At 38.0% G+C, this 27901-nt stretch overlaps 1 protein-coding gene across 1 annotated transcript; it reads right to left on the bottom strand.

The window, feature by feature from the left end:
* Positions 1-1120: 1120 nt before the first annotated feature.
* EPCAM (epithelial cell adhesion molecule) lies at positions 1121-23596 on the bottom strand. The gene is made up of 9 exons (XM_077134162.1): positions 23382-23596; positions 20923-21030; positions 20413-20653; positions 19456-19521; positions 18062-18125; positions 7909-8010; positions 6987-7187; positions 2790-2834; positions 1121-1601 (listed from the first exon to the last, which is right to left on the bottom strand). The coding sequence occupies exons 1-9, from the start codon at positions 23455-23457 to the stop codon at positions 1560-1562; spliced, it is 945 nt and encodes a 314-aa protein (XP_076990277.1). The 5' UTR covers positions 23458-23596; the 3' UTR covers positions 1121-1559.
* Between the last annotated feature and the right edge of the window lie 4305 nt (positions 23597-27901).

Raw genomic sequence — 27901 nt, 5'->3', positions numbered from 1 at the left:
CAGCAGGTTGACAGACTTTCCTGTAAAGTCTCTGGGCTCTGTTTTTCTTATCCTGCCCAGTATGTGGTGCTTGTCTGCCTGCAGGTCCCACCAGCATAAGATGATGTGGTACCTTTCACTATGGCTGGGTGTGTGGTGGAGACAGAGAAGAGGTTGTAGACTGGTTTTAATGGCTTCAAATTACCAAGCCCTGGTGTCTGAATTCCTTGAGAGAGGGATTCCACCTGAGTTGGGCTTCACCCCTCCCCTGGGGAAGGCACAGTTTCCAGAAAAGCCCTCAAAACGAGTTTGTTTCTGCCTATGCCTGGGGCAGTTGCAGCCTGAGGAGCCCTGCCGCTGTATCCAAAGGCAGTCAAGCCTTTGTAGAAATACAGCCACAAAAACCTCTGTTTCCTTCTTTTTTTTTTTTTTTTTTTCCTTTTTCCGTCTACCCTGCCCAGTTGGCCCAGGGGCAAAAATGAGCAACCTCCGCTTTGACCAGGTTCACCTGAGCTGGGGGTCTATTTTTAGTAGTCAGAATTTGTTAATTAATTCCACAATTGGCGTTTGGTTGGGCTCAGCCTCTGCTGCTGGTAAAGTCTCTTCCTTTTCCCTCTGGGAAGCAGCCGTGGGGGAGGGGCACTGGCCACCGCAACTGGGGGAACTCACGGTTCTGGGGGGGGCTTGCATCCAGTCCAGCTGGTCCAGACTGGGGTACGTTGTGTGTCCGGTCACTGACATGGCCCCAGGAGCTGTTCTGTATTGTTTCTGGTTATTTACAGCTGTTCTGGAGGATGAACTAAAAAGGGCACATTGCTAAGCCGCCATCTTGGCCCAGATCCAAACATTGCTTATTTTACCAACCACAGACATCACAGTTTAGAACAATCTTCACCAATTCTGCCTCAAGATATGTGTTGTACCAAAACAGCAATCTTCATCTAGAACAGAATCTTATGATTTATTTAGAATAAAATAGATCTTTCTGTGAAGTTACAATATTATACATTTTATATTGAATATACATGGTTATTAGTACTCAGGCAAAACTAATTTGTAATTAGCATTCAGACTAATTCTTAACCTATTACCCTAAGAATATACTATGAAGTCCAATTCAATACGACACAAAGTTAGGAAATTCAGTTTAAACATGTTTTATTTCATAGTTCATAAAAAAAAGTTCAAAGAAATTAGAGAAAACAATATATACAAGACTCAAAAAAGTAAATAGAAAAGCAGCCTTCAATCACAAATGAGACAGTAGTCATTCAAACACTATGGTGGAAGCATATTTAATGCACTCTTCAATGCTATGCATAATTTTAACTACGCTGTCTCAATTATGGGTTTTGTATTAAATTTGCACATTTAAGGCATTTGTGGTCATATTTTAAGATTGGGAAAGCCAATTTCAAGCTGCTAACATTCTGAATATAAGTTTCACTATTACAAATATATGACATTAACTAACAAAATAAACTCTCAAAGATCTTCTCTTCATTCCCATGCTCATACACTTGTAATCTGAGTTCATGTACTAATTTCTGTTCTTGTAGTTTCACTTCAAATTATAGTAGTTATGCATTGAGTTCCCTATGCATCTCACCCATCTCCTTTATCTGAAATAGAGGGTAAAACAGAGAAAATTTAAAAAAAAATCTTTGGTCCATTCTGTAAACAGTTAAAAAGAGAAAGAAACTATTAAATATGGTCAAAGTGACTTGGGAAAGTAGAAGATAAGGTAGATCTTCAACAATGGATAAGAATTTCATTAAATTTATTCTATTTTACAGTAGGAAGAACCACTTAATTTTCTATTATCAATCTTCCATTTTACTGGTGAGGAAACTGAAGTTTAGAATTAAGTGACTTGCCCCAGATCACACAATTAGTTATATGCAGAACTAAGAAAACAATTACTACTTTCAGTAAATATTTGGCAAGCATCATAACAACACATTACAAAGATTATTTTGTTTAAGCCTTACAAGTTGATTATGTTATACCAATTTTACAGATGAAGAAACAGGCTTAAAGAAGTTAAATAACTGCCCAGCTATTACATGGTCAAACCCAGGTTTGTATTGCTCTTCACCTCGACACTACATTAAATACTGCAACACTGCCTGGGATCATTCTGCTTTATCCGTTACAATTCAGTTCAGGGTGGTCACTAGACCGGTGATCCCCAAACCAGATAAACCAGATAATCCACTAGGATATGGGAAGAAAATGCTAAAATTTCTGAGTCTGTTAGATTTTTTCATATTCTTTTAAATATCTATTTTAATATTACTTAGTAAAATATTATTAAGTGGCACATATACAATTAAAAATAAATATATAAAAATACACAAAAATTGATGGATACACTGAAAATATTATTGCTAGGGTCCAGGGACAAGTATATTCATACCCAACTCCAAGTGACTGAAACACATTATCAAGCAATTGAGAGACATTTTAATTTCACTCTAGTTTACATGCTCAGAATGGAACAGATTTACTATGATATAATTATTATTATTTCACCAGCATAGATAGAGACAAAAAATCAGATCATTATTCACATATTCACACTGAGTTTCTCTAACGTGAAGCCTCTAAAGATCCCACTATGTTGGATTTAGGTAAGAACCCATTCTAAGACTGTCCTCCTGAAAGGGAGGAACCTGAAGGATTACCACCGTCAAAGAACTTCAGTGTAAAGGACTCACTGTAAAGGGACACCAATCGGTGTCTAGGAAGACAGTGAACATAAGGGAAAAGAGATTAAAGAAGTGTCTTTTAATCACTTAATCACTTACCTCAGCCTTCTCATACTTTGTCGTTTTCTTCTTTCTGGAAATAACCTGAATGGAAGAAAAATGATTACTCTTTTAGGACTACTACTCAAACTAGTTGGTCTAAACTGACATACGTGCTTTTAATAGATATAGTTCCTATGTGAACAAGTTTAATTTTAAAATCTATCCATAGGCATTTAATATTTCCTAAAATTTCACTATAAAACTTAAAAATATATATATATACCACAAGTGAAATAAACCAAAAAAATCCATCAAGACAACAATTAATAATCTTTAATGAAATGTAACAGCCTGGTGCACCTTTTCCATACCTTTTTCCATGCTAACATAAGTGTACATAAACACATGCATATAAGTTTAGGGTCTAAAAATGGCATCATGCAGTATCATTTCCCTCTCTGCAACCTATATTAACATTATTGGAACCCTTCCAAATCAAAAGATATAGCTTGAACTCACACTTTATAATAGCCACATTTTCCACAGCATGGATAAAACAAAATTCATTCATCCACTCTCTTACTGATGTACACAGACTGTTTACAGATCAACCCTTACAAGCAATACTGGAATATGTAACTTTGAACATACTCCTTACATACTTATGCTTTCCTTTATATAGGACAATTAGATTTCTATGATTAATCTTCCATGTGTTTATATACCATCTGGAATTCTGTAAATTATCTGTAAATTTACCAATTTACCATAAATTGTCTATACCTATTGTAATTCTTTTTTTTTAAGGGTATTTTCTCTCTTCCTCATCAATTTGTAAGAACTCTGTGTTATTATGAATAATACCTTTTTGTTTATGCATTGAGAATACCTTCTCCCAGTCTATCATTCATTTATATTCACTCAGCATCTTTGCCACACACTTATTTTAATAAATCAAATTTAATAAACTTGATTTAAAATATATTTATACACACATTTCTTCCCTCATGGATTCTTGCCTAACTTCTTACTTGTGGTTTCCCTTACCACAAGGTCATACAAACATTTCCTAAATAGTCTTCAGATTTGTTTCATTTTTGTACATTTTAAACTGCAATTCATCTGAAATGTGTTTTTGAATATGGAGACGCTGCCCAACTCCTTTCACAATGCTGTGCTCCAGGATGAGCCATTCTCACACAGTTGAGCACTGCAGCCAGCCCTTGAGGGGGTGGAGGGGGGTGAAACAGGAATTCAACTTTGCTTTCTTCCAGATGAACAGCCAAGTGTGTAATTCTACTGACCTGAAAATAAGTTTTCACATACCCTCAACTCTACTTCTGACTTCTGTTGCATTGGTAAGATTTCCTGGTTCCTAGAATAAACTCTATATTTTAGGGGGATACATTAGTCTACTGAAGGATTACTAAATTCAATTAGCTAATTTTTATTTAGAATTACTACTGCTGCTCGGCCTTTGGGCTAAGATCAACTGTATTTAGAATTATTGCTTCAAATTCTTTTCTATGCTTTTTTTTGGCACATGGACTTGGAATCGGAATCCAAGTCTCCCACATGGCAGGTGAGCATTCTACCACTGAATCAGCCAGGCACCCTCTATGCTAATCTTTTTTTTCTTTCATATTGAGATTTTATTGGTTATTCTGAAGATAAGTACACAGACATTATGAACAATTTGTACACAATTCTTAATATATATGTACCAAAAATCTAAAAAGCCACATAGCTGTAATTCTTTTCTAATGTTATTCCAGTGACTTTCCAGCTTAAAATCTAGAGGCAAGTTTTCCCTACAAAGGTTATCAAGTACCACCACCTTCAAATGTTGATTAGCTGTTATACTATAAGTCCCACTAATTCAAAATTTAATATAATATACAACACATACATTTTTAATCTTTCCCAGCATATAACACAGTTAATAGGAAAAGTGGACTACCATGACCAAGGATGTTACAGCATGCACACAGTTCTGACAGGGAGAGCCAGGATTAGGGAGCAGTTTTAAGAAACAATTCTACCACAAAAAACAGAGAGAGAGAAGTGATTTTAAATGTTCAACATGTACTAAATGCATTACTGTGACTCTAAATCACCATTTGGTATGTGCTTGTATTAAAGGGTATAAAAACGGCCACCCCCACCCACCCTACAGAATGTTAAATTGACATCCAAGACAGTCAAAGCCTCCTATAAAGTCAAAAATCCCACTGGTTGATCAAAACATAAACAGCCAGCAAATGATTTTTCCTCTTAAAAAAAAAAAAGGATTTACACTTTAAAAAATGGACGAGGTGGAATTTCAATCTTTTCCTTAAAAATATTTCTTCTAGAGCTACTAAAAAACTTGCATTTACAAAACATTTGATAAAAATAGTCCTCTGGATTGTACAGGAAGGGAGAAACAGGGACCATTGATAAGACATGGTATACGATATTAATCAGACTTGGCTTCTTTCTCTCCTGCTTCATCAGAGGCTTGACTCGCCTCATTTTTAGTTTCTCCATTTTCTGCAGGTAAATCTTTAGTATCTTTGTTAGCCACTTCAGTTTGTTTTCCCTTTGCTCCCTGTTTCCCTTTAGGTTATACTTTTTTGTCTGAGGACTTATCCTGTCCCGCCACCTCTTCTGACTTCGTTTCCACTTTCACAGGGGCAGGTTTAGCTGATAGGCTGGCCGGCCTCCTCTTGGGCATCTTGGCAGCGGAGAAGGCTGGTGCCGGGCACTGCGAGCCTTCGCCAAGCTGGGCTGAGGCCTCTTGCGCCTTCTCCCCTGTATGCTAATCTTAATATAATGCTTTTTTTTCCATTTCTTGGAATTATTTGGAAGTTCAGATATTTTGTACTACCCTGGCAGGAGTGTTAAGTTGTTTGTGGCAAGAAGAACTGAAGGCCGTCTGCTGCTTGATGGGAGCATAAATGGCCTGCGAGGTACTCAGTTTGAGTTTTTTCAGATTAGTATCCTTCCTCACACATAAAGTAACAATTTATAAAAACAGGCCAGAAATACAATCGATTCATTCACTAAAGAGATTATTTTTTAAATACATATTTTGTTCCATTAATACGTTTTGGAACATGAATGTACCTATGTGATATATTTATTACCTTCTCTTGGAAGAAGACAATCCCCCCTTCTTTTTTCTCCAATTTTACCAAATTTTAATTTTAAAAGTTCTCAGCATAGTATCTGACATATGAAGCTTAGTGAATGCTGGTTATATTCCCCTTGTTTTTCCCCTGTATTTCCAGAAAATGTACCTGGCATCTGACTATTGTCTCTCTTATTTTTTTTAATTTTTATTGAGATATTTTCACACACCATACAGTATATCCAAAATATACAATCAACAGTACACAATATCATCACATAGTTGTGTACTCATCACCAAGATCATCTTTAGAACATTTGCAGTACTCCAGAAAAAGAAATAAAAAGAAAATCCCCATACATCCCTTACCTCTGTGTCTTGCTGACCACTAGTATTGCAATCTACCCAATTTTTTTTCCCCTTATACCCATATTATTTATTTACTTTTTTGTCCTTATTTTTTACTCATCTGTCCATACCCTGGTTAAAGGGAGCATCAGTCACAAAGTTTTCACAACCACCAAGTCCCATTGTAAAAGCTATAGTTACACGATCTTCTTCAAGAATCAAGGCTACAAGAATACAGTTCAACACTCTCAGGTTGAAAGGGATATCTATATAATGCATAAGAATAACTTCCAGGATAACCTCTCAACTCTATTAAATCTCTCAGCCACTGAAACTTTATTTTTTCTCATTTCTCTCTTCCCCATTTTAGTCAAAAAGGCTTTCTCAATCCCATGATAGTGGGTCCCAGCTCATCCCAGGAGTCCGGTCCCATGTTGCCAGGGAGATTTATACCTCTGAGAGTGATGCCCCATGTAGGGGAAAGGGCAGTGAGTTCTCCTGCTGAATTGGCTTAGAGAGAGGCCACATCTGAACAACAGAAGAGGTTCTCTGGGGGTGACTCTTAGGCATAGTTTTAAGTAGGCTTAGCTTCTCCTTTGCAGGAGAAGTTTCAAAGGGGTGAACCCCAAGATCAAGGACTCAGCCTACTAAATTGGTTGTCCCCAATGCTTGCAAGAGTATCAGGAAATTCCCAGATGGGAAAATTTAATATTTCCTCCTTTCTCCCCAGATGTTGTTGGTTTGTACAGGTTAGAATACACCCTTAAATGAAGTTTTACTTGTGCTATACTTACCAGAACAACAATTCCAGCAATAACTGCTATTGTCACAACCACAATGATAGCAATAATACCAGCTTGTAGACCCTGCATTGAAAATTCAGGCGATTTTTCATCAACGTAGTAAATTAAAGTTTGACCAGGATCCAGATCTAGTTGTTCCCCATTTACTCTCAGGTCCATGCTACGGGAATGGAATAAGGATTCTCCTTTAACCTATATTAAGGAGAAAAGCAACAAAAATATTTAAGAAACCAACAATGGACACACATAGTTACACAACAATTATTACTAAAAGAACTGTTGGCAGGAATTTTTTAAGCTTCTGTAATAATCCGATATATCAAAACTTTTAAAAAACACTTTATTATGGGAAATTTTAGAAAACCTAGATTATCACCCAGATTTAACAACATTAATACATACATTGCCAATCTGATTTCATTTATATTTTCATTTTTTTGCCTCTCCCCATGCCCCACACTCCAGGCCAGATTTTTTTTTTTTTGAAGCAAATCCTAGACTTCATCAGAAAATACCTCACTATAATTATAAATTAAACTTTAAAGCTTAAATTAAATATTTTAATTGCACCAAGTTACACAGCATTTACTATATTTTTCTTCTGTTGATGGAAATCATAAATATAGTGGGGAGAGGATATACACAGGAACTGGGGACAACTACCAAGGATGTAATAGATAAAAATAATAAGAAACGGAGAAAATATTCTAGGCAGAACAATATAATGAAAGACATAAATAGTGTATGTAAGTAGAAGGAATGATAACGTCAATTGCAGCAGACCACTGAGAGAACAACCAGAGATAAAGAGAGAAACGCAAGTGAAGAAACATGTGATGAAACAATCTGAATATGAGGCATGAGAGACATTACATTCTGAACACAGGAATAAAGTGATAATTACTATACTTACATCTTTTTCAAAATAATAGGCCACATCAGCTATGTCCACATCATTCTGAGTTTTCTGAGAAGAATTTTGCATGAGATCAATAGTGATAACATCATTCTCATACTGGGGGTAAAAAATTGAAACAAATGATTAAAATCATTAAAAAACATCAGTTTAATAATCAGAATATTCAGTGTTTGAAATTCTGTAATAGACATTCAACACTATTCCTTTCTATTAATAGATAACTGAGTTTATCACTGATGATTTAAAATCTCTAGGAGCTCTTTAAACCTATTCAAAGGAAGACAGCAATGCAACCAAAGATAAATGCAATGAATATTCTTTTTTCACAAGAGAATTTTTTTTCTCCTGAAATGGCAGCACAACCACTGTTAACATAATTAACAGCACTGAATTATATATTAGAATGTGATTAAAAGAAAAAATTTTAGGTTGTATAAAGATTAGCAGGAAAAAAAGGAAAAAAACACATGGAGGGGTACACCAGTGGTTCAGTGGTAGAATGCTTGCCTGACATTCAAGAGACCCAGATTCAATTCCTGGCCTATTGTGCTGGTTTGAAAGGATGTATGTCCCCTAGAAAAGCCATGTTTTAATCAAAATCTCATTTCATAAAGATAGAAAAATCCCTATTCAAAACTGTATGTTTGAAACTATAATCAGATCATCTCCCTGGATGATGTGATTTAGTCACGAGTGGTTGTTAAACTGGATTAGATGACAATATGTCACCACCCATTTGCGTGGGTCTTGATTAGTTTCTGAAGTCCTATAAAAGAGGAAACATTTTGGAGAAAGGGAGATTCAGAGAGAGCAGAGCAGGACAACACAGTCACGAGAAGCAGAGTCCACCACCAGCAACCTTTGGAGATGAAGAAGGAAAATGCCTCCCGGGGAGCTTCATGAGACAGGAAACCAGGAGAAGAAGCTAGATGTTCGCCATGTGCCCTTCCAGATGAGAGAGGAACCCTGACCGTGTCCACCATGTGCCTTTCCAGATGAGAGAGAAACTCTGACTGTGTTTGCCATGTGCCCTTCTACTTTATTGATCCTCTGTCTAGATGTTCTGTCCATTGATGAGAGTGGTGAATTGAAGTCTCCAACTATTATGGTATATGTGTCTATTTCCCCTTTCAGTGTTTGCAGCGTATTCCTCACGTATTTAGGGGCATTCTGGTTCAGTGCATAAATATTTATGATTGTTATGTATTCTTGTTGAAATGTTCCTTTTATTAGTAGATAGTGTCCTTCTTTGTCTCTTTTAACTGTTTTACATTTGAAGTCTAATTTGTTGGATATTAGTATAGCCACTCCTGCTCTTTTCTGGTTGCTATTTGCATGAAATATCTTTTCCCAACCTTTCACTTTCAAACTATGTTTATCTTTGGTCTAAGATGTGTTTCCTGTAGACAGCATATAGAAGGATCCTGTTTTTTAATCCATTCTGCCAGTCTATGTCTTTTGATTGGGGAATTCAGTCCATTAACATTTAGTGTTATTACTGTTTGGATAATATTTTCCTCTACCATTTTGCCTTTTGTATTATGTACATCATATCTGATTTTCCTTCTTTCTACACTCTTCTCCATACCTCTCTCTTCTGTCTTTTCGTATCTGATTCTAGTGCTCCCTTTAGTATTTCTTGCACAGCTGGTCTCTTGGTCACAAATTCTCTCAGTGACTTTTTGTCTGAGAATGTTTTAATTTCTCCCTCATTTTTGAAGGACAATTTTGCTGGATATAGAAGTCTTGGTTGGCAGTTTTTCTCTTTTATTAATTTAAATATATCATCCCACTGTCTTCTAGCTTCCATGGTTTCTGCTGAGAAATCTACACATAGTCTTATTGGGTTTCCCTTGTATGTGATGGATTGTTTTTCTCTTGCTGCTTTCAAGATCCTCTCTTTCTCTTTGACCTCTGACATTCTAACTAGTAAGTGTCTTGGAGAACATCTATTTGGGTCTACTCTCTTTGGGGTGCGCTGCACTTCTTGGATCTGTAATTTTAGGTCTTTCATAAGAGTTGGGAAATTTTCAGTGATAATTTCTTCCATTAGTTTTTCTCCTCCTTTTCCCTTCTCTTCTCCTTCTGGGACACCCACAACACATATATTTGTGCGCTTCATATTGTCCTTCAGTTCCCTGATCCCCTGTTCAAATTTTTCCATTCTTTTTCCTATAGTTTCTGTTTCTTTTTGAAATTCAGATGTTCCATCCTCCAAATCACTAATTCTATCTTCTGTCTCTTTAAATCTATCATTGTAGGTATCCATTGTTTTTTCCATCTTTTCTACTTTGTCCTTCACTTCCATAAGTTCTGTTATTTGTTTTTTCAGTTTTTCTATTTCTTCTTTATGTTCAGCCCATGTCTTCTTCATGTCCTCCCTCAATTTATCGATTTCGTTTTTGAAGAGGTTTTCCATTTCTGTTCGTATATTCAGCATTAGTTGTCTCAGCTCCTGTATCTCATTCGAACTATTGGTTTGTTCCTTTGACTGGGCCATATTTTCAATTTTCTGAGTGTGATCCGTTATCTTCTGCTGGCGTCTGGGCATTTAATCAGATTTCCCTGGGTGTTGGACCCAACAGGTTGAAAGATTTTTCTGTGAAATCTCTGGGTTCTGTTTTTCCTATCCTGCTCAGTAGGTGGCGCTCGTGGCACTCGTTTGTCTGCGGATCCCACCAGTAAAAGTTGCTGTGGGTCCTTTAACTTTGGAAAACTCTCGCCGTGGGGGAGGTTTGCCAGCCGAAGTGGCTTAGAGGAGTGCCAATCTGAATCTCCCAGCTGGCCCGGGGATCTGAATGCGGGAAGGGTCGCCGGCTGCCGCAGCCCAGGAGAGCGCCCGTCCGAATCTCCCAGCCGGCCCGGGGCGCCAAGCGTGGCGGGAGGGCGCCAGGCGCCGCCGCCCGGAGGAGTACACCGTTCCCAGCCGGACCGGGAAGCCACGTGTTTGGAAGGGACCCCGGTCACCATTCTCCGCGGCCTGGGGATCTCCGATCCAATTCTCCCAGCTGGTCCGGGGGGCTGCGCGTGGAGGGGGGCGCCAGGCGCCGCGGCTTGAGGGGACCGCCTGTCCAATTCTCCCAGCCGGCCTGAGAAGGAGGGAGGGAGGGACTCCGGCTGCCTGCCGCCCCGGCCTGGGGAAGCCCGCGCTCCTCGGCGATCTCACCGGAGCGGGTTCTCCCAGCCAGTCAGCCGTTCCAGAATGGGGTACGCTGTCTTGTTGATCTCTGTCGTGGCTCTGGGAGCTGTTCTGTATCGTTTCTACTCCCCTAGTAGCTATTCTGGAGGAGGAACTAAGACCCGTGCGTCTTACTAAGCCGCCATCTTCTCCGGAAGTCTCACCCTGTGCCCTTCCACTTGAGAGAGAAACTCTGAACTTCATCATTCTTCTTGAACCAAGGTATCTTTCCCTGGATGGATGCCTTTGATTGGATATTTCTATAGACTTGCTTTAATTGGGACATTTTCTCGGCCTTAGACCTGAAAACTAACAACTTATTAAATTCCCCCTTTTAAAAGCCATTCTATTTCTGGTATATTGCATTCCGGCAGCTAGCAAACTAGAACACCTATGCAGCCCAAAACAAAAATTAAAAAAAAACCAACAACATGGGACTTTACAACACAAAACAGTGAAACTCATTGTAAACAATGACTATAGGTTAATAAATAGTACTAAATAGGTTGTAAAAATGTTCTTTCATGAATTGTAACAAACGTACCATACTAGCACAAGATGTTAATAATAGAGTAGTATATGGGAACTCTGTATTTTATACATGATCTTTCTATAAACCTACAACCTTTCTAAAAAAGCAAACAAGATATCAAAGTGCATTACTGGGTACTTATTGGGTTAGAACAACATATCAATGTTCTGCTTTTAGAGAACAAAAAAGCATATTGCTTCCAAAGAGTCTCTTTTTAAGAAAACATCTGTTCTAGGTAAAGGGCTTATATGAAAAAACCATAGCCAGCAATGAACTCAATTGAAAGAGACCGAAAGCTTTCCCCTTAAGATAAGGCGCGAGACACAGAGCCCTCTGTTACCACTATTATTCAACATTGTACTAGAAGTTTCAGCTAGAGCAATCAAGCAGGAAAAAGAAATAAATGGCATCCAAATCCGAAAGGAAGGAGTAAAGCTTTCATTATTTGCAGATGATATGATACTATACTTGGAAAATCCTGAGAAATCTATAACAAAGTTATTTGAGCTAACAAACAAATTCAGTAAGGTGGCAGGTTATAAAATTAATGTGTAAAAATCAGTGATGTTTCTACACACAAGCAATGACCTAACCAAGGAGTCAATTAAGGAAAAAATTCCATTCAAAACAGCAACTGAAAGAATCAAGTATTTAGGAATGAACTTAACTAGGGATGTAAAGGGTTTGTACACAGAAAACTACATAACATTGCTAAAAGAAATCAAAGAAGATCTAAATAGGTGGAAAGACATTCCATACTCATGGATAGGAAGGCTAAATGTAGTTAACATGTCAATTCTATCCAAATTGATGTACAGATTCAATGCTGTACTAATCAAAATTCCAACAACCTACTTTGAAGATTTGGAAAAGCTAGTTTCTAAATTCACATGGAAGGGAAAGAGACCCCGAATAGATAAAAGCATCCTAAAAATGAAGAACGAAGTGGGAGGATTAACATTCCCCCATTTAAAAACTTATTATAAAGCCATAGTGGTCAAAATAGCATAATACTGGCACAAGACAGAAGTATTGACTAATGAAACAGAATTGAGAAGGCAGAAATAGACCACCAAAGCTATGGTAAACTGATCTTCAACAAGGCCCCCAAATCCACTGAACTGGGACAAAATAGTCTTTTTAATAAATGGGCATGGGAGAACTGGATATCAATAGCCGGAAGAATGAAAGAAGATCCTTACCTTATACCCTAACAAAAATTAACTCAAAGTGGATCAAACACCTAAATAAATGAACCAGTACCATAAAGCTCCTAGAAGAGAATGTACGGAAACATCTTCAAGACCTAGTAATAGGAAGTAGCTTCCTAAACTTTATACCCAAAGCATAAGCAACAAAAGAAAAATTTGATAAATGGGAATTCCTCAAAATCAAATGCTTTTGTGCCTCAAAAGATTTTTCCAAAAAGGTGAAGAGGCAGCTACCTTCTTCATCGGGAGAAAATATTTGGAAATCACACAACAGTTAAAGATTTGATATCCTGTATACATAAAGAAATAATACAACTCAACAACAAAAGAACAAGCAAACCAGTTATAAAACGGGCTAAAGATATGAATAGACATTTTTCTGAAAAGCAAATACAGATGGCTAAAAAGCACATGAAGAGTTGTTCATTTTCATTAGTTAGAAGGGAAATGCAGATCAAGACTGCAATGAGATACCACCTCACACCTATTAAGAATGGCCACTATAAAACAAACAGGAAACTACAAATGTTGGAGAGGATGTGGAGAAACTGGGCCACTTATGCACTACCAGTGGGAACGTATAATGGTACAGCTGCTATGGAAGACTGTTTGGCGGTTCCTCAGAAAACTAAATATTGAGTTACCCTTATGACTCGGCAATACCACTAGTCGGTATATACCCAGAAGAGCTGATAGCAGTGACACAAACGGACATTTGCATACCGATGTTCATAGCAGCATTATTCACAACTGTCAAAAGATGGAAACAACCCAAGTGCCCATCAACAGATGAGCGGATTAACAAAATGTGGTATATACATACAATGGAGTATTATACAGCAGTTAAGACAAAATGACATCTGGAAAGTGACAAGCTGGATGAACCTTGCGAATATAATGTTGAGTGAAATAAGCTAGACACAAAACGACAGATACTGTATGATCTATGACCATGGGTAAGGGTAATATCAGATGCTTACAACACAGAATATAAGGGACCTACAGGTACACAGAAGCTTGAGATGGGTGAACAGTTAGCTAATGAGATTGAACTTAATTGTAAGGGAATAGATAGAAGTGAAGATGGTTCACTAGTGGGTCTATAAGTAATATTACCGCATTGCAGGTGAGCATGATTAAAAATGGTTGTATAGACCTGTGTCCCCCGATTAATACTACAAATATAAATAAGTTCTTACATGAACTACTGCAAAGGTATGAATTTTATACAACGAGTGTAAAATTTTGGGGTAAAGGGGGATAAATGTTATTGTATGCTATGGCTATATTTAACAGGAAAACATCAACAGCATCGCAGCAACACCAGGGGTACATAATAGGGAGAGGGACAAATTAGGGGGAGGTCTGGATTTTCTATTTGGTGAGGGTGTGTTTATTGGCTATCTTTCTCTTGGGAACAATGAAATTATCTAAAATAGAAAGTGTTGATGGTCTGTTGACTTTGGACATTATACATGAGTCCCAGTAGAGGGAGGTGGCTAAAAGATACACTGCCTGGAAGTAGATTGGCAAATAATTGGTGTCTACATATGAGTGAAGATTGTGCTGCTGCAAAAAGGAATGAAGCTGTGAGGCATGCAACGATGTGAATGAACATTTGGTGAGGCAAAATAAGCCAGAAACAAAGGAGAAAACTTATAAGAAAACAGGGGCCTACATTCTAAGTTCATAACAGCCACATTTAGTCCAGAGCAGTAACTGTTATTTCTGGATTTTGAGGGGCTGTCTTATATATGTATAACTTGGTATTTAGAAAGAAGAATGACGCCAACCAGGTCAGAATTAAGGTAATAAAGAATACAGGGATAAGGAAGACATTATCTATATTTTAGAACTTCACCTATTCTTGGAGACCAAAGGAAGAAAGGTTTATTTTGTCTGGAACCTAAATTTTCTCTAGCATATAATCTAACCCAACCTGCTTTGGATAGATCATTTAAACAATCCAAACACAGGGAATGAGAGCTTTTAATCTTGTATAGCTTAATATAGTGCCTGGATACATCCCAGAGTATATTAAGCAGATAATCAAAAAGTATTGGCAGGGTGGTGTGATGTATGGCTGTGGCAGATTTCTCACCTGCCCTGCTGAATACCCGGGTTCGATTCCCAGTGCCTGCCCATGTAAAAAAAAAAAAGTATTGACACAGTCCTTTGAGGGATGGAAGAAAAAACATGGAATTATTAAACTTTACCACCAGGGAAACCCAGGATACCGTGTCAAACATTAGGGACACCCAAATCAATAGGCCAGGCCCTAGATCTTGAGTCTTACACTTGTGAAGATTATGTATACAGCAGAGGAGCTTAGCCTACCTATAGGTATACCTAAGAGTCACCTCCAGAGGACTTCTTTTGTTGCTCAGATGTGGCCTCTCTCTAAGCCCAACTCTGCTTAGTGAAAGTAAAGTGAAACCATTACTTTCCCCCCCTACATGGGACATGACATCCAGGGATGAAAGCCTCCCTGGTGGCATGGGAGATGACTCCCAGGGATGAGCCTGGCCCTGACACCATGGGATCAACAATGCCATACTGACCAAAACGGGGATAAGAAGTGTAACAAATAAGGTATCAGTGGCTGAGAAAGTTCAAAGAGTCGAGAGGCTACTCAGCAGGTCACTCTTATGCAAGCTCAATTAGACATTGCTACCTATCATAACTTGCCAAAACCTCAACCAAAACCATTCCTACCAATCCTAAAGAATACCTAGGACATTATATGAGATTCTATAAAGGTTCCATGCATTAGAGTAACTTTCCAGAAACCTATAACCTCCAGATAGGTCTTGAAATGCAGAGGGGCCAGCCTTTCCAGAACATCTAGTTCCATCCCCCTACCCCATATTATCAACAGCCCCTTCCAACATGAAAAAATTAGAATGTGTATAGCCCAAAAACCACTAAGAGTGGGAGAAAGATCAAAGGTGATGGTGGCATTATTCAGAGAAGGTAGGGATTAACAGTGCTGAATCATTATATTGATATTTCTTTTAGGCTCCAAGACCTTAGAGCAGCTGAAAGTAAAAAATCTAAAATTGTGGAATTGTAACCCACACCTAAATCTGAAATCTGCTCTACAACTAACTGTTGTGATATAATTTGAAATTTAGTGCTTTTTTGAATATATGTTATTTTTAACAAAAAAGAAAAAAAATAGAGGAGTGTTAACAGAGAAAACAGGATTTAACAAATGAGTATGACTGCTGAATCGCTACATTGATATTTCTTTTGGTCTCTAGTGTCTTGGACCGGCTAGAAGAAAAATCGTGCAACCCATATCAAACTTTAAAATCTGTTCTATAACTACTTGTTAAAACATACTTGGAAATTTAGTGCTTTTTTTTTTTGGGTACATATGCTATATTTCACAATTAAAAAAAAAAAATCCACATAGAACAGAAGGCAGATTCAGAGCAGGCTATCAATGATGAATTCCTGAAGGGAGAGGATAATACTTATACTGTTTCCTGTCACTTTGAAGCCCCATACTAACTCTCCATTTATTTATGCCATTTAATTTAATTTTTCCTAAACACAGTCATAAGTCACAAATGCTGGTCATTTAGAAAAACAACTCATTGTTATGCCTAGCTAATTTAAAACAAGGCAATCTTTTCAACTGTGTTTTCAAATTCTTTATATAAAGCAGAAACAAATGACATGTCATTTGCTTAAACACCAAAAGCTTGAAAGCACTAAATCAAGAGGTTTCCAGAGTTATTAATACATGGCATGTGTCACTGTATATTTAGGCCCACTCTCATAAATTTTCAGGTCTTGTGACCCTTTCTCTGCCTTTGAAAGATTAGCTGGCAGTGATTTTAGGTTAGAAAAAATTTCTGGCCTCAGAAATAGGAATAAACCTTGGACCTAAAATTAGTGTTATGAGGAGGAGAAATAAAGGTTAAGAATTTACATCAACGTATTAGACTTGAGAAGGAACGCTGGAACTTGTGGGGGTGTGGGGAAAGTGATGAGGCTAGAGACTACCTCATTTCCCCTAGAATCCCACGGGTGGCATGCCCCTCGCTAGCCCATGATTAAGAGTATTATCCTGGGTATTCAAACAGATATTTTAAGATTAAGTGAAACTAATGTAGTGTACCGTTTCAACTGCTATATGGCAGCTGAAAAAGCAGACTCATGCTGGCTTCAATTCTTAAAGAAATAGAAAGGAGAGGATCATTACTGGCATAGTAAAATGAGCCAAGAAGTGTTCAATGTCTAAATCTTACTTCTCGGAGCCAAGCAGTATTCACAAGCACATACTTTCCTATGCGCATGGTCCTTCTGCAGGTCCTTACACATCTTCTCTACCCGCCCTCAGAAAACATGACTAGCCTCTGAGCCCCTCTACAAATTTCCAGAATTTCCAAGTTCTCCAGGAAGGCTTTCTTGGTTAATCAAAAGGTTTATCTTCCACAAGGGCTTCTTAAACATTATACATTTGAATGTATATGCATGACAAGATTAGGAATGTAGGTTCTGAAGTCAGATTTCCTAGGCTCAAGTCTCTATAAATTAGTCCCTAAAAACACACTCAATAAATGTTGGCTTCCGTTATTATCATCAACAACCGTAAGTACAGTCTATAAATGGAAAAAAAAATCACTGATTTCAGGAAATATCCTAAGGTTGTAAGAATGTGGGATATTAGTAAAGATACAAAAATGTCTTTTGTAACGAATTCCTGATGGAAAAGTACTCTTTGTACAATGTTTCATTATTCTGAATAAATAATTACTTGGCAAACAAACAAACAAAACACCTGTTTTAATCCATAAGAATAAGAATAAATTCATATTGCCTTTAAATAGTTCTTATCACACTATTCAAGTATTTTTCCACCACAGGAAAGAGTTAAAAAAGGACTAAGAGGTTAAGGACTAACTTTTTAAACCACAGAAGATGGGTACCAGAGTAGCATGCTAGAATAAATATGTGAAAAACACAATCACAGACAGGTTTCCCAGGTAAAAAAAAAAATGGCATGTTTTAGGGGTACTAAGAGATTCTACATTTTCTTTAAGGATTAACTGGAGCTTCCAAAGGCTATGGAAGCAACACAAAACACAAGGATTTCACAGGACTTAAACCATCCTCAAATGCAGTTAGTCACTATTAAATAACTAACTGTCCTTTATAGCCAAAATATACTATCCCACCAATTTCCTGCTAACGTTCATTAACTAAAACTCTTACCAGAATGTTTGTGATATATTTTGAATCCAGTTGATAACGAGTTGTGATTGCCTCTACCAGAGCACTGTAAACAATTAAAAATCTGGGTTAAAAAAAATGCTATATATCACATAGCACTAAGAATTACTACTTTTTTCCTAAGCAGACAGCTCTAAGTCTACAATTGTTAACTAAACTTGTTAAAAACATTATTTATACCATTTTATAGCTACCCCATCATCATCATAATTTATTCAGGCTAAAATCATTCACTGGTGCTAAAATTATTGAGTGACAATCTGATGAGAAACAGGATATTTACACAGCACCCAAGTGTCTGCCCAAAGATTGCTTATTAATTATGAAGGCAGAAATAGTAACTTTACAATGGAGAACCTGGCAGACACCACTTTAAGCAAAGTTAACATCACCAGTAAAGAGACAAGGTGACATCATGTACCTTCTGATGCAAAGTACTGAAAGGGACACAAAATCGCTTAAGTAGTTTGCCTGTCAAAAATGTATAACCTGAATTTCATTATAGGGAAACATCAAACAAATTTAAGGGACATTTTATAAAACAACTTGCCCATACTTTTCAAAAATATCAATGTCATGGGCAGGCCATGGTGGCTCAGCAGGCAGAGTTCTAGCCTGCCATGCCGGAGACCCGGGTTCGATTCTGGGTGCCTGCCCATGGAAACATACAAACAAACAAAATTAATGTCAAAAAAGACACAAAGAAAGGCAAACAAATTGTTTCAGATTAAAGCCGTCTAAAAGTCCTAACAACTAAATGTAATGCACAATGCTAGATTGGAGCCTGGATCAGAAGGAGGAAAACTGCTACAAATGGCATTATTAGGAAAACTGGCACAATATGTTATCAATGTTAAATTTTCTGAATTTGATAATAACACAGTGATAATGTAAGAGACTTTCTTTTGTACACTAAAGGAGCATGATGTCTACAACTTGCTCTCAAATCGTTCTGGGAAAAAAAGCTTACACATTCATAGATAGGTAAATAGACAGATTTAAAGCACACATATATACATCCACACACATATGGAAAGTAAATGCAGCAGAATGCTAATAATTGATGAATCCAAGTAAAGGGTACCATGGAGTTCTTTGTATTATTTCTGCAATTCTATGTTCAAAATAAGTTTAAAAATATTATTTATAGTACCTTTATTTTGCAGAAATATGAAAAAATTTTGTTCTTTTTTTTTCTTTTGCATGGGCAGGCACTGGGAAATGAACCCGGGCCTCTGACATGGCAGGCAAGAACTCTGCCTGCTGAGCCACCATGGCCCGCCCTATTCTTGTTTTAGTTTTTCTAATGGTATGAAGGGTAAAAGACCTGAGCACCAATTTTGCCAGTGTAAAAGAATGAATTTGATAGTACTTACGTCCGCAAACTTCCAACATCATAAGGTTTTTCTCTTGTTTTGTGTTTTAATTCAATGATGATCCAGCTGTAAAGAATAAAGACAATATTAGTTGTCCGTAACAACTCTGGCTTTTATCTGTTTTTCTAATAATAAACTAATATTAAACTCTCAAGTGAAATTACACTAGAGCTAACAGAAAGTTTATGCAATCAATAGGCCCATACATTTTTCCCTTGGCGCTCATACATTCTTCATAAATAATCCAACCGGGTGAGAGCACCCTATCTAATAGTGAACCTCTCTAACATCTGGCCACACATGTAAGGTCATATAGAGTCAATACTGAGCTAGCCAAGTGGAGCCACATTCAAGTAAAAAAGGCACTGGGAAAAACAGATAAAAGTGACCACAAGTCTCCAGAAGACAGGACTAGAAAGTGCTTGCTACGTTCCTGATAGCTTTCCAGTTTCTAGTCCCTTCCAATAAAACCGTTTTTTGCTATAAGCTAGCTTAAGTGGGTTTGTTTCTTGTCATTAAATAATCTCCCCAAAACAACTATATCTCATTTTTAAAAAACAATAAATGAGCAACTAAGTAGCTGAAATTATTCATACACATTTAATGTAACGTAAATGTAATAATCTAACCTCAAAACACTGAACAGTGTTAGGTGAAAATATAAAAGGTATGTTTGGTATCCTGCATTTATGTAAAAACAGGAAAAAAACATATTGCTAGTAAACTGATAAAATATCTCTGTAAGGTTTCAGAATCAACTGGTGATGAAATCAGTTCTACGGAGGAAGGGATTGGAGTGAGATGGACTTTTCACTGTACATTTTTTTGTAGCTTTTTAAAAAAATTTTTGTAGCTTCTGAATGCTAACCCATAAAATCAAGTTACATATTCAAATATATATATAATTAAATGAAACTAAAAAACTTGAAAACAAGCAATACAGGGAGTCCAACTCACTAGGTCCTCACACGTTCAGTGCATGTTTTTTCCGTTTCCTTATCGGTTCTTCGGACCCCGGCAGTGTTCACACACCAGCACGTGGCGGTGCCATTGCATTGCTTGGCTTTAAAGAGTCCCTGCTCATCGCAGTCAGGGTCATAAAGCCCGTCGTTGCTCTGGAGAGCGCCCTCAGGTTTTGCTCTTCTTCCAGACTTTGAGCCACTCATTTCCGCTTTCATCACCAAACATTTGGCAGCCACTAAAAAAGGAAAGCTCAATGTCAGACTGAAAGATAACTGCAGTTTTGTACTACAGAGGAAAATTAATTTTGTCAAAATTCCTAGTACCAAAGATTATTGTAAACTTAGATGTTCCCACAACCCATGTTCTGAAGCTTCAGACTCAATATGATTTCAGCAAAAAATAACATGATCAGACTTGAGCCAGTAAACTCCCCTATATCAGTTAAAGAACTATTAAGTCAAAGACAAGTTTAAGGACAATGAAGACAGAGGATACTCTACTCACATTTTGAGCAAATGACAGTATTTCGTGTACCAATTGAAATACACTGGCATTGACCATCGCTGTTCACAGAGCAGTTTGTGGTTAGCTTGTAGTTTTCACAGACACAATCTAGAAAAAAATTTTTGAAAAACATTCCTTAAAGCTATCAACACTGGCATTCCAGCTAAATAATGTTCTGACAATAATGCTCAAGTTACAAAGACACAAAGCTTAAAAAGTGGCATTGAATGTTCTATTTCTTCAGCTATAATCTGAGTACTTCCTAAGTGCCAGGCACTGTGCTAAATAGTTTATATATAGTACAAATGGACATATTTATACGGATATCTAATCTAATTAATATGGATTCTAATTATATTACAATAATCTAATTTATACGGATTCTTATTTCAACTTTTTAAAACCAAGAGTTCAGCCTTCCAACCATTATATCAAGCTTTGCCTTCATGATTTTCCTAGTCTCAGTTCCTTCTCTTCTCCTGTTCCACTAGATAAACCTCACTCAGTCACTGCCTTTTTACCCAAAAAGTAATTCCTCACATTTCCTCCTTCTCTCACCCCATTTTCTCATATAGGAATGAGTGCCTTTTACTTACCTGACCTACTGGGTATATATCCAACCTTTGGAACATTTACGTATCTTGAAAAAAAATCACACTTACAATAGAATTTGGGTATATCTTTGTATGTGGGTTCCCTAACTAAATTATATCTTAGTACCTGATTTTGAAAGTGATATTAAGCAACCTATCCTAAGATGTCAGTTCTAAGTTATATCCTCGACTACCTCACAAATTAATTTTAACTTCAAATTAGCAAGCATTTCTCATTCCTTTTGTCTAGTTAAGAGTATAATCAGGGCGGGCCGCGGTGGCTCAGCGGGCAAAGTGCTTGCCTGCTATGCCGGAGGACCTCGGTTCGATTCCCGGCCCCAGCCCATGTAACAAAAACGGAGAAACAGAATACAATAAAACAAGAAAATGTTTAAAAATGTTTCCCTTTCTTCCTTCCTTCCTTCCTTCTCTCTGTCTTTCCTTTAAAAAAAAAAAAAAAAAAAAAAGTATAATCATTAAAAACAAAAAACCTAGCAACAAACTGATGAACTTTTATACTCATCTTTCTTATTATAAGCTGTCTTTAATTTTTCACTATTAAATTATAATGAATATGATCCACCTCTAACCTGTCCAGCACTAAACTCCAAGGTTATACAAATGGTGAAAGTATAGTGGCTGTCTAAAGGAGTTAAAATCTTATGTGATATGCTATACTCTACCTGCTCAAAGCATATTTTGCATCCCCGAGTGTTGTGAAATTTAAAACAGATCAGGTACATACTTTTTTGAGTATATGCCTATAGCAACTATCACAAAGTATTTAGCCCCGGACTGAGTCTAGAAAAACATTTAAACCACATTATTTTGAAGCTGAAATTAGGCTGTCCTCTAACTTTTGGTGGGAGTGTAAGAGCCTGTCCCAAAAGTTTTGGCCAACTGTTACCCTCTTGTAAGCACCCATCTTACAAATAAATCAAGAGATGAAGACAAAATATTTATTCCTGAGAAAGAATAACTTGAATCAAATTACCACATTTGGATAACGGTCTGACGTCCTACGTCATAGACGTTTCAGTACCATTTAGTGTAAAAACTTAAGGGAATGGAAAACTCTGCACATATCATGAGAGGAGAAAAAAAAATCAAGATAAATTATGAATTGATGTTTAAGACCACGTTTAGAGCACTGTCTGAAAGAAAATTATGCCAAGCTATTAATTATAGGATTACGACTCTATTTTTTTATGGCTACCAGTATTCCTGAGTCCTACAATAAACTTGGCATTATTTGTATGTTCCTCACACACGCCTCATGTTCAAGGTCCCTCCGCGCCTTCTCCTCCGCGCAGGTGCATGGCGGCCCCCGCGGCCTCCCTGCCGTCACCTGCCCCCGCCGAGGCCCACATCCGGGGCCCGCAGCAGGTGCCCGGGGAAGGAGGGGCCGGCCCGCCGGTCGGCGCCACAGCAACTACCCCTCCTGGTTTGGGCCCCGCGGGAACCCCAACTCCGCTGGGCCGGAGAAAGTGGACTCGCCCAAGGCGTGAGGCGCGGGGAATCTGCGGCCACCGCATCGCCCAGGGCCCTCCCCGCCCATTAAGCGGCCAAAGGATTCCCGGGCCGGCCCACGGTGTCCCCCGCCCGCTCCCCCACCCCTGCCCCGAGCCATTTTCCTGGAGATATCCACAGCGGCAAAGCGAGGCTGCTCCCTTCTGCCGGCGCAACTGGGCGCTTCTCGCCGCCAGTCGCGCGCGGGGAGCCTGGGCAGGGGGGCAGCGGGCGCCGTCCGCTCTCCAGGCGGGAAAGCGCGGCAACACCCCTTCCCTTTATCCGGTCTCGAGCGCCGAGAGCCGCCACCCCGCGCCGGGACCATCACCACAACTCCGCTCCAAGCCCGCGCCTCACCATTCTGAGCCGCGGCCACCGCCGCCGTCGCCGCCACGAGCAGGAGCCCAAACGCGAGACCCTGGGGGGGCGCCATGCTGAGGACCGGCGGGTGGTCGTGGGAGGGCGCGGGCCGGGCGGGGCCGGGCCGGGGAGGCACGGGGTGTGCGTCGGGACGGCCGCGGGCAGCTGGTCGCCGCGTCCGGCGGAGGCTGCGATCTGGACGAGGTGCTGAGCGCTCTGGGCGTGCGGCGGGGCGGAGCGCCAACCTGCCGGACCTGGCCGCCCCGCCTCCGACCTCCTGCGCGGGGCCGCGCACCTCTGCCCGCGGGGTTCTGGGTGATGAGTCACTGCCTGGGGGCAGGGGCTTGGGGTGGGGCTGCCGGCTGGGAGGGAGGCCGGGCCCCCTTCCCCCGGTCCCGCGCGGCCGTTGGGGCGCCGCCTCCTCCCCAGGTGCCAGCCGGGGCGCCCCGCCCCGCCGCCAGGTGCTTCCTCCCGGAGCTTGGTGGCCGCGGGAAGAGCGTTTGGCCGGTCCTGTGACGGCCCGCAGGGGACCCTTGATGTCTACGGAAAAGACTTGAGGATTCTGAGCCTACCTCTTCCCCGGGAAGCATGGTTCTGGAACTCTGAAGAAATGGGTCCTGGAGGAAAGGGTGCGGGGGTTGGAAGAGGAACGTGAAAACTAAAATGGAACACGGAGGGAGGCGCGAGAACCGTCCGAACTACAATTCAAAAGACGACCTTCGAGCTTTACTTGTCGGTTTAATTGTACACCTTTGAAACTAGAAGAAATAAAATCTCCCCGACTCTTGGGAGATAAAATTCGTGTGTTCTTTATAATTACTCCCGAAAATTCTCTTCCTTTTTTTTTTTTTTTTAGAGAGAGGGAGGAAGGGAAGGAAGGAAGGAAAACATTTTCTTGTTTTATTATATTTTGTTTGTTTGTTTGTTTTTTACATGGGCTGAGGCCGGGAATCGAACCGGGGTCCTCCGGCATGGCAGGCAAGCACTCTTGCGCGCTGAGCCACCGCGGCCCGCCCCTTTTTTCTTTTTTTAATATAAGCTTTTTTAGCACTTGGTGATAAAAGGTGTGCCCGTAAAGCCAAATGCTGGGAATCGAGATTTTTTTGTTTTAATATTCGAGAGCAGTGCTGATGAGTCCTTAGAAAAGAAAATGTAGAAAAGTAAAAACAAAGAACAATGCTTTCTTTCAGTGCAAATAAATTCAAATTACAAAAACGTACAGTTATTGTTACAGTCTTAAAATAATTATAAGGACTCGAAGCTTGTAATAGTTATTAAAGTATTTTGTTCTTAATGTGGTTTTTTTTAGCTGTAATATTATAACCTGTTAAAAAGGGTTTTTCGGCTTAAATTATTGGACTAAGAGTTCAGTAGAGGAAGGGTTAAAAGCATTTTTAAGAGTCAACGAAATTTGAATTTTACAAGGTTTATCAATTCAAAATTTATGCTTTTGTTGAATAGTAATTTAGATGTGTTATACTCTCCTGTTTCGAGTTTGCTACACAAGGTTGATTAATGTAAATAATCATTCTTTTACAGTATCTATGATTTGGATTTTACTCATTACATTAATTGAAGTATTTATTTGATTATTATGGTCTTAAGGAACCCTCAGTTTTTTAAATCTGTAAATCTGAATTGCTAGACCTAATTGTAGAGTTTTGTGATCTGTTGAGCTATTTAAGTTAAAAAAGAATAATGCTAACAAATCAGTAACAAGTTAATCAGATTTTTGTTGCTTGCTGCATTTTGGCTGTTTTCAGGAAGTTGAATACTGCCAGCCCCCAAACGCCACTTAAATTTTCTCAAGAATAATCTAGTAAATTATTGTGGCTTTACTTGCAAAATGTTCCATAGCCAGGTCTAAATCTGCTACCTAATCAAAAAGAATCTCATCTTCTTATAATTTGACATCTGCTTATTAAATTCTTATTCGTTGTGATAAAGTGAATGAGTAAATGTGATTATTAAATAAATAACAAAAGTCCACAGCAATATCTGACTCAAAGTATCTATATATATATGTATATCCAACATAATGTTTATTTTTATAGCTCTTTATTACTTTCTTCATTTTCATCACTGCCCCAAATTACTCTCATTACGTTTTGATGCTGAATCCTTTATCTGTAGTTCCAGTGCCATATTTAAAAACATTTCTTAATGTTTTGTAAGGTTCTATACCCAAGTATATTCCTAAAATCATTCTCAAATTTTACAGATGGCTGGGTTTTAATTCTGACAGTATTTAGTTTAATATATATTTGAGTAGAAGATATGACAAGATTAAAAACTATCTAAATTTCTGGCCAAACTCTTGCAGTCCATCAATTAAAAACTCTATTTAAAAACCAACATAGTATATGTTATATTATACAATAAAAAAGCTATAAAAACAAAACAAAACAAAAGCTATAGTGGATGTTAAAGAAGAGAAATTAGTTAAAAGGAGAGATATAAAACCTACTACTGCAAAGTATTAGTTGAAAGACTAGGGATGTTGGATATGACCTTTCTCTTGAATCTTAACAGATATCTCTAAATCAAAAAGATTTAGTATAAACAGTATTGCATCTTTAATATAAACAGTACTGGAAAAAGTTTGTATGATGTTGCTTAAAAAGAGACAAGGACCATGCACCCCTCCCAAAACAAAAAGTGTTGTGAACAAAAATCCCCTATGATATGCGTATCACATATCAACCTCTCTCTGTGTGTATGTATAGATATAAAAATACATATAGGTAGGGAGACACATAATTAAAAAGAAAGTGAATGATTACATAGTATTTGAATATATAATATATATCAGTAAAATTGCATTAACACTTTAAAAAAAGAATGCACATCCCAGTCATTATGATTGTAATTTACAGATGTTATGCTTTAGTCTACTTTAAAAAAAATTTTTCATAATATGATGTACTTGTATAAAAATGTTTTGTGTATATGATATAGCAATAGAATGTGGTGTAGACTAAGAAAAACAATAGAATGAGATACGAAGAAGAAAAAAAAGAAACAAGGGTCTGTTTAAGAAAATGTACTAATATTCTATAGCATAACTGCTTCGAGTAGATTTTAGAATGTGTGTGTGTGTGTATATATATATATATGTATATGTGTGAAATGTAATGAAACCTTAAATGGGATGAATTGATTCTTGCAAATAGGATTAAATAGAGTATGTAATTTGTAAACATTTCTTATAATTAGGGATTAGCTTTTAAATTTTTTGTTATTCCACAGGTAATATATATAAAAGTACATTATATAGAATGAGGGATCAAAGTCCTTGATCAGTACTAATCAACCCCTCTCTCTCCTAGATAATCATCGTGAATGTTTTGGTACTCATTCATTAATTCTCACATATCCTAAAGAACCTGGCTTCATAGGATGTACTTTCTGCAAGAGTAGGGGATGTTATTTAGTTCGGTTTCAGTTTAAAGAATATTTTGCATTTCTATATTCAGAGTCCACCTTCATGTAATTTTTATTATTGCATAACTTATCTCTTGTCACAAATTGAATTTCCTTCCAAAAGCAGAACATCTAATGCTTAACCATGAGAAATGCTTTTTATATATCTCTTTCCTCACTTAAATTTTTTTGGTAAAATATAAAGCACTATACAAAAAGCACTTAATACAGTATTTCGTACACTAATATGTAGATGCTTATTAAGTGATATCTATTACAATTAATCAAGGAAATTTATATTTGTACCAAATTGTTAAACTATTTACATAAAATAAATATCCAACAGGACTCCAAGATTTAAAATAAAGAACAGGCTCTCCCTTAGCCATCCTGATTCCCTGTTCCCTGTTCTCCTACTGTTTTTTTTTTTCCATCAACCTATATATTTCCCACTGAAGAAGATAAAGATTTCTCTTTTATAATCGCCCTCCCCCTCTATCTCCCCATTATTTTTTATGGGGAAATCATCCCACTTCTTCTTGATGTTTCGCCACTATTTTCTTCTACTTTTAGCATTTAGGTTTAGGTCTGTGATTCATTTTAAGTTAATTTTTGCCTGAGATTAGGGTCACCATTTATTCCTCCTCCTGCCCCCCACCCCCATATATATGTCTATCTGCTCCAGCACAGAATGGTGAAAAAATTACCTTTTCTCCCCTGAATCACCTTGCCCTCTTTCAAAATTCAGTTGACTACATCAGTGGGCCTGTATCTGGACTCTCTTATTTCACTGATCCGTGTGTTCATATCCTTACTTCAGTACCACACTGTCTTGATTTCTTTAGTCCTGAAAGCAGAGACAGAAGTCCACCAACTTTGTGGTTCTTTTTCAAAGTTGTGTTTGGCTGTCCTCGGTCCTTTGTATTCCCATATACATTTCAGAATTGTTTTGTCAATTTCTACAAAAATAAAATCCTACTGGAATTGATTGGGATCACATTGATATCATGGATCAATTTAGAAAGAATTGACATCTTAACGGTAGTGAGTCTTCCAATTCATGTTCATGGTCTATCCATTTATTTAGTTCTCTC

This window comes from Tamandua tetradactyla, chromosome 17, assembly GCF_023851605.1.
Source record: "Tamandua tetradactyla isolate mTamTet1 chromosome 17, mTamTet1.pri, whole genome shotgun sequence".
NCBI classification, from domain to species: Eukaryota; Metazoa; Chordata; class Mammalia; order Pilosa; family Myrmecophagidae; genus Tamandua; species Tamandua tetradactyla.
The sequence above is the reverse complement of the archived record's forward strand: the minus strand, read 5'-3'. Positions and strand labels throughout refer to the sequence as shown.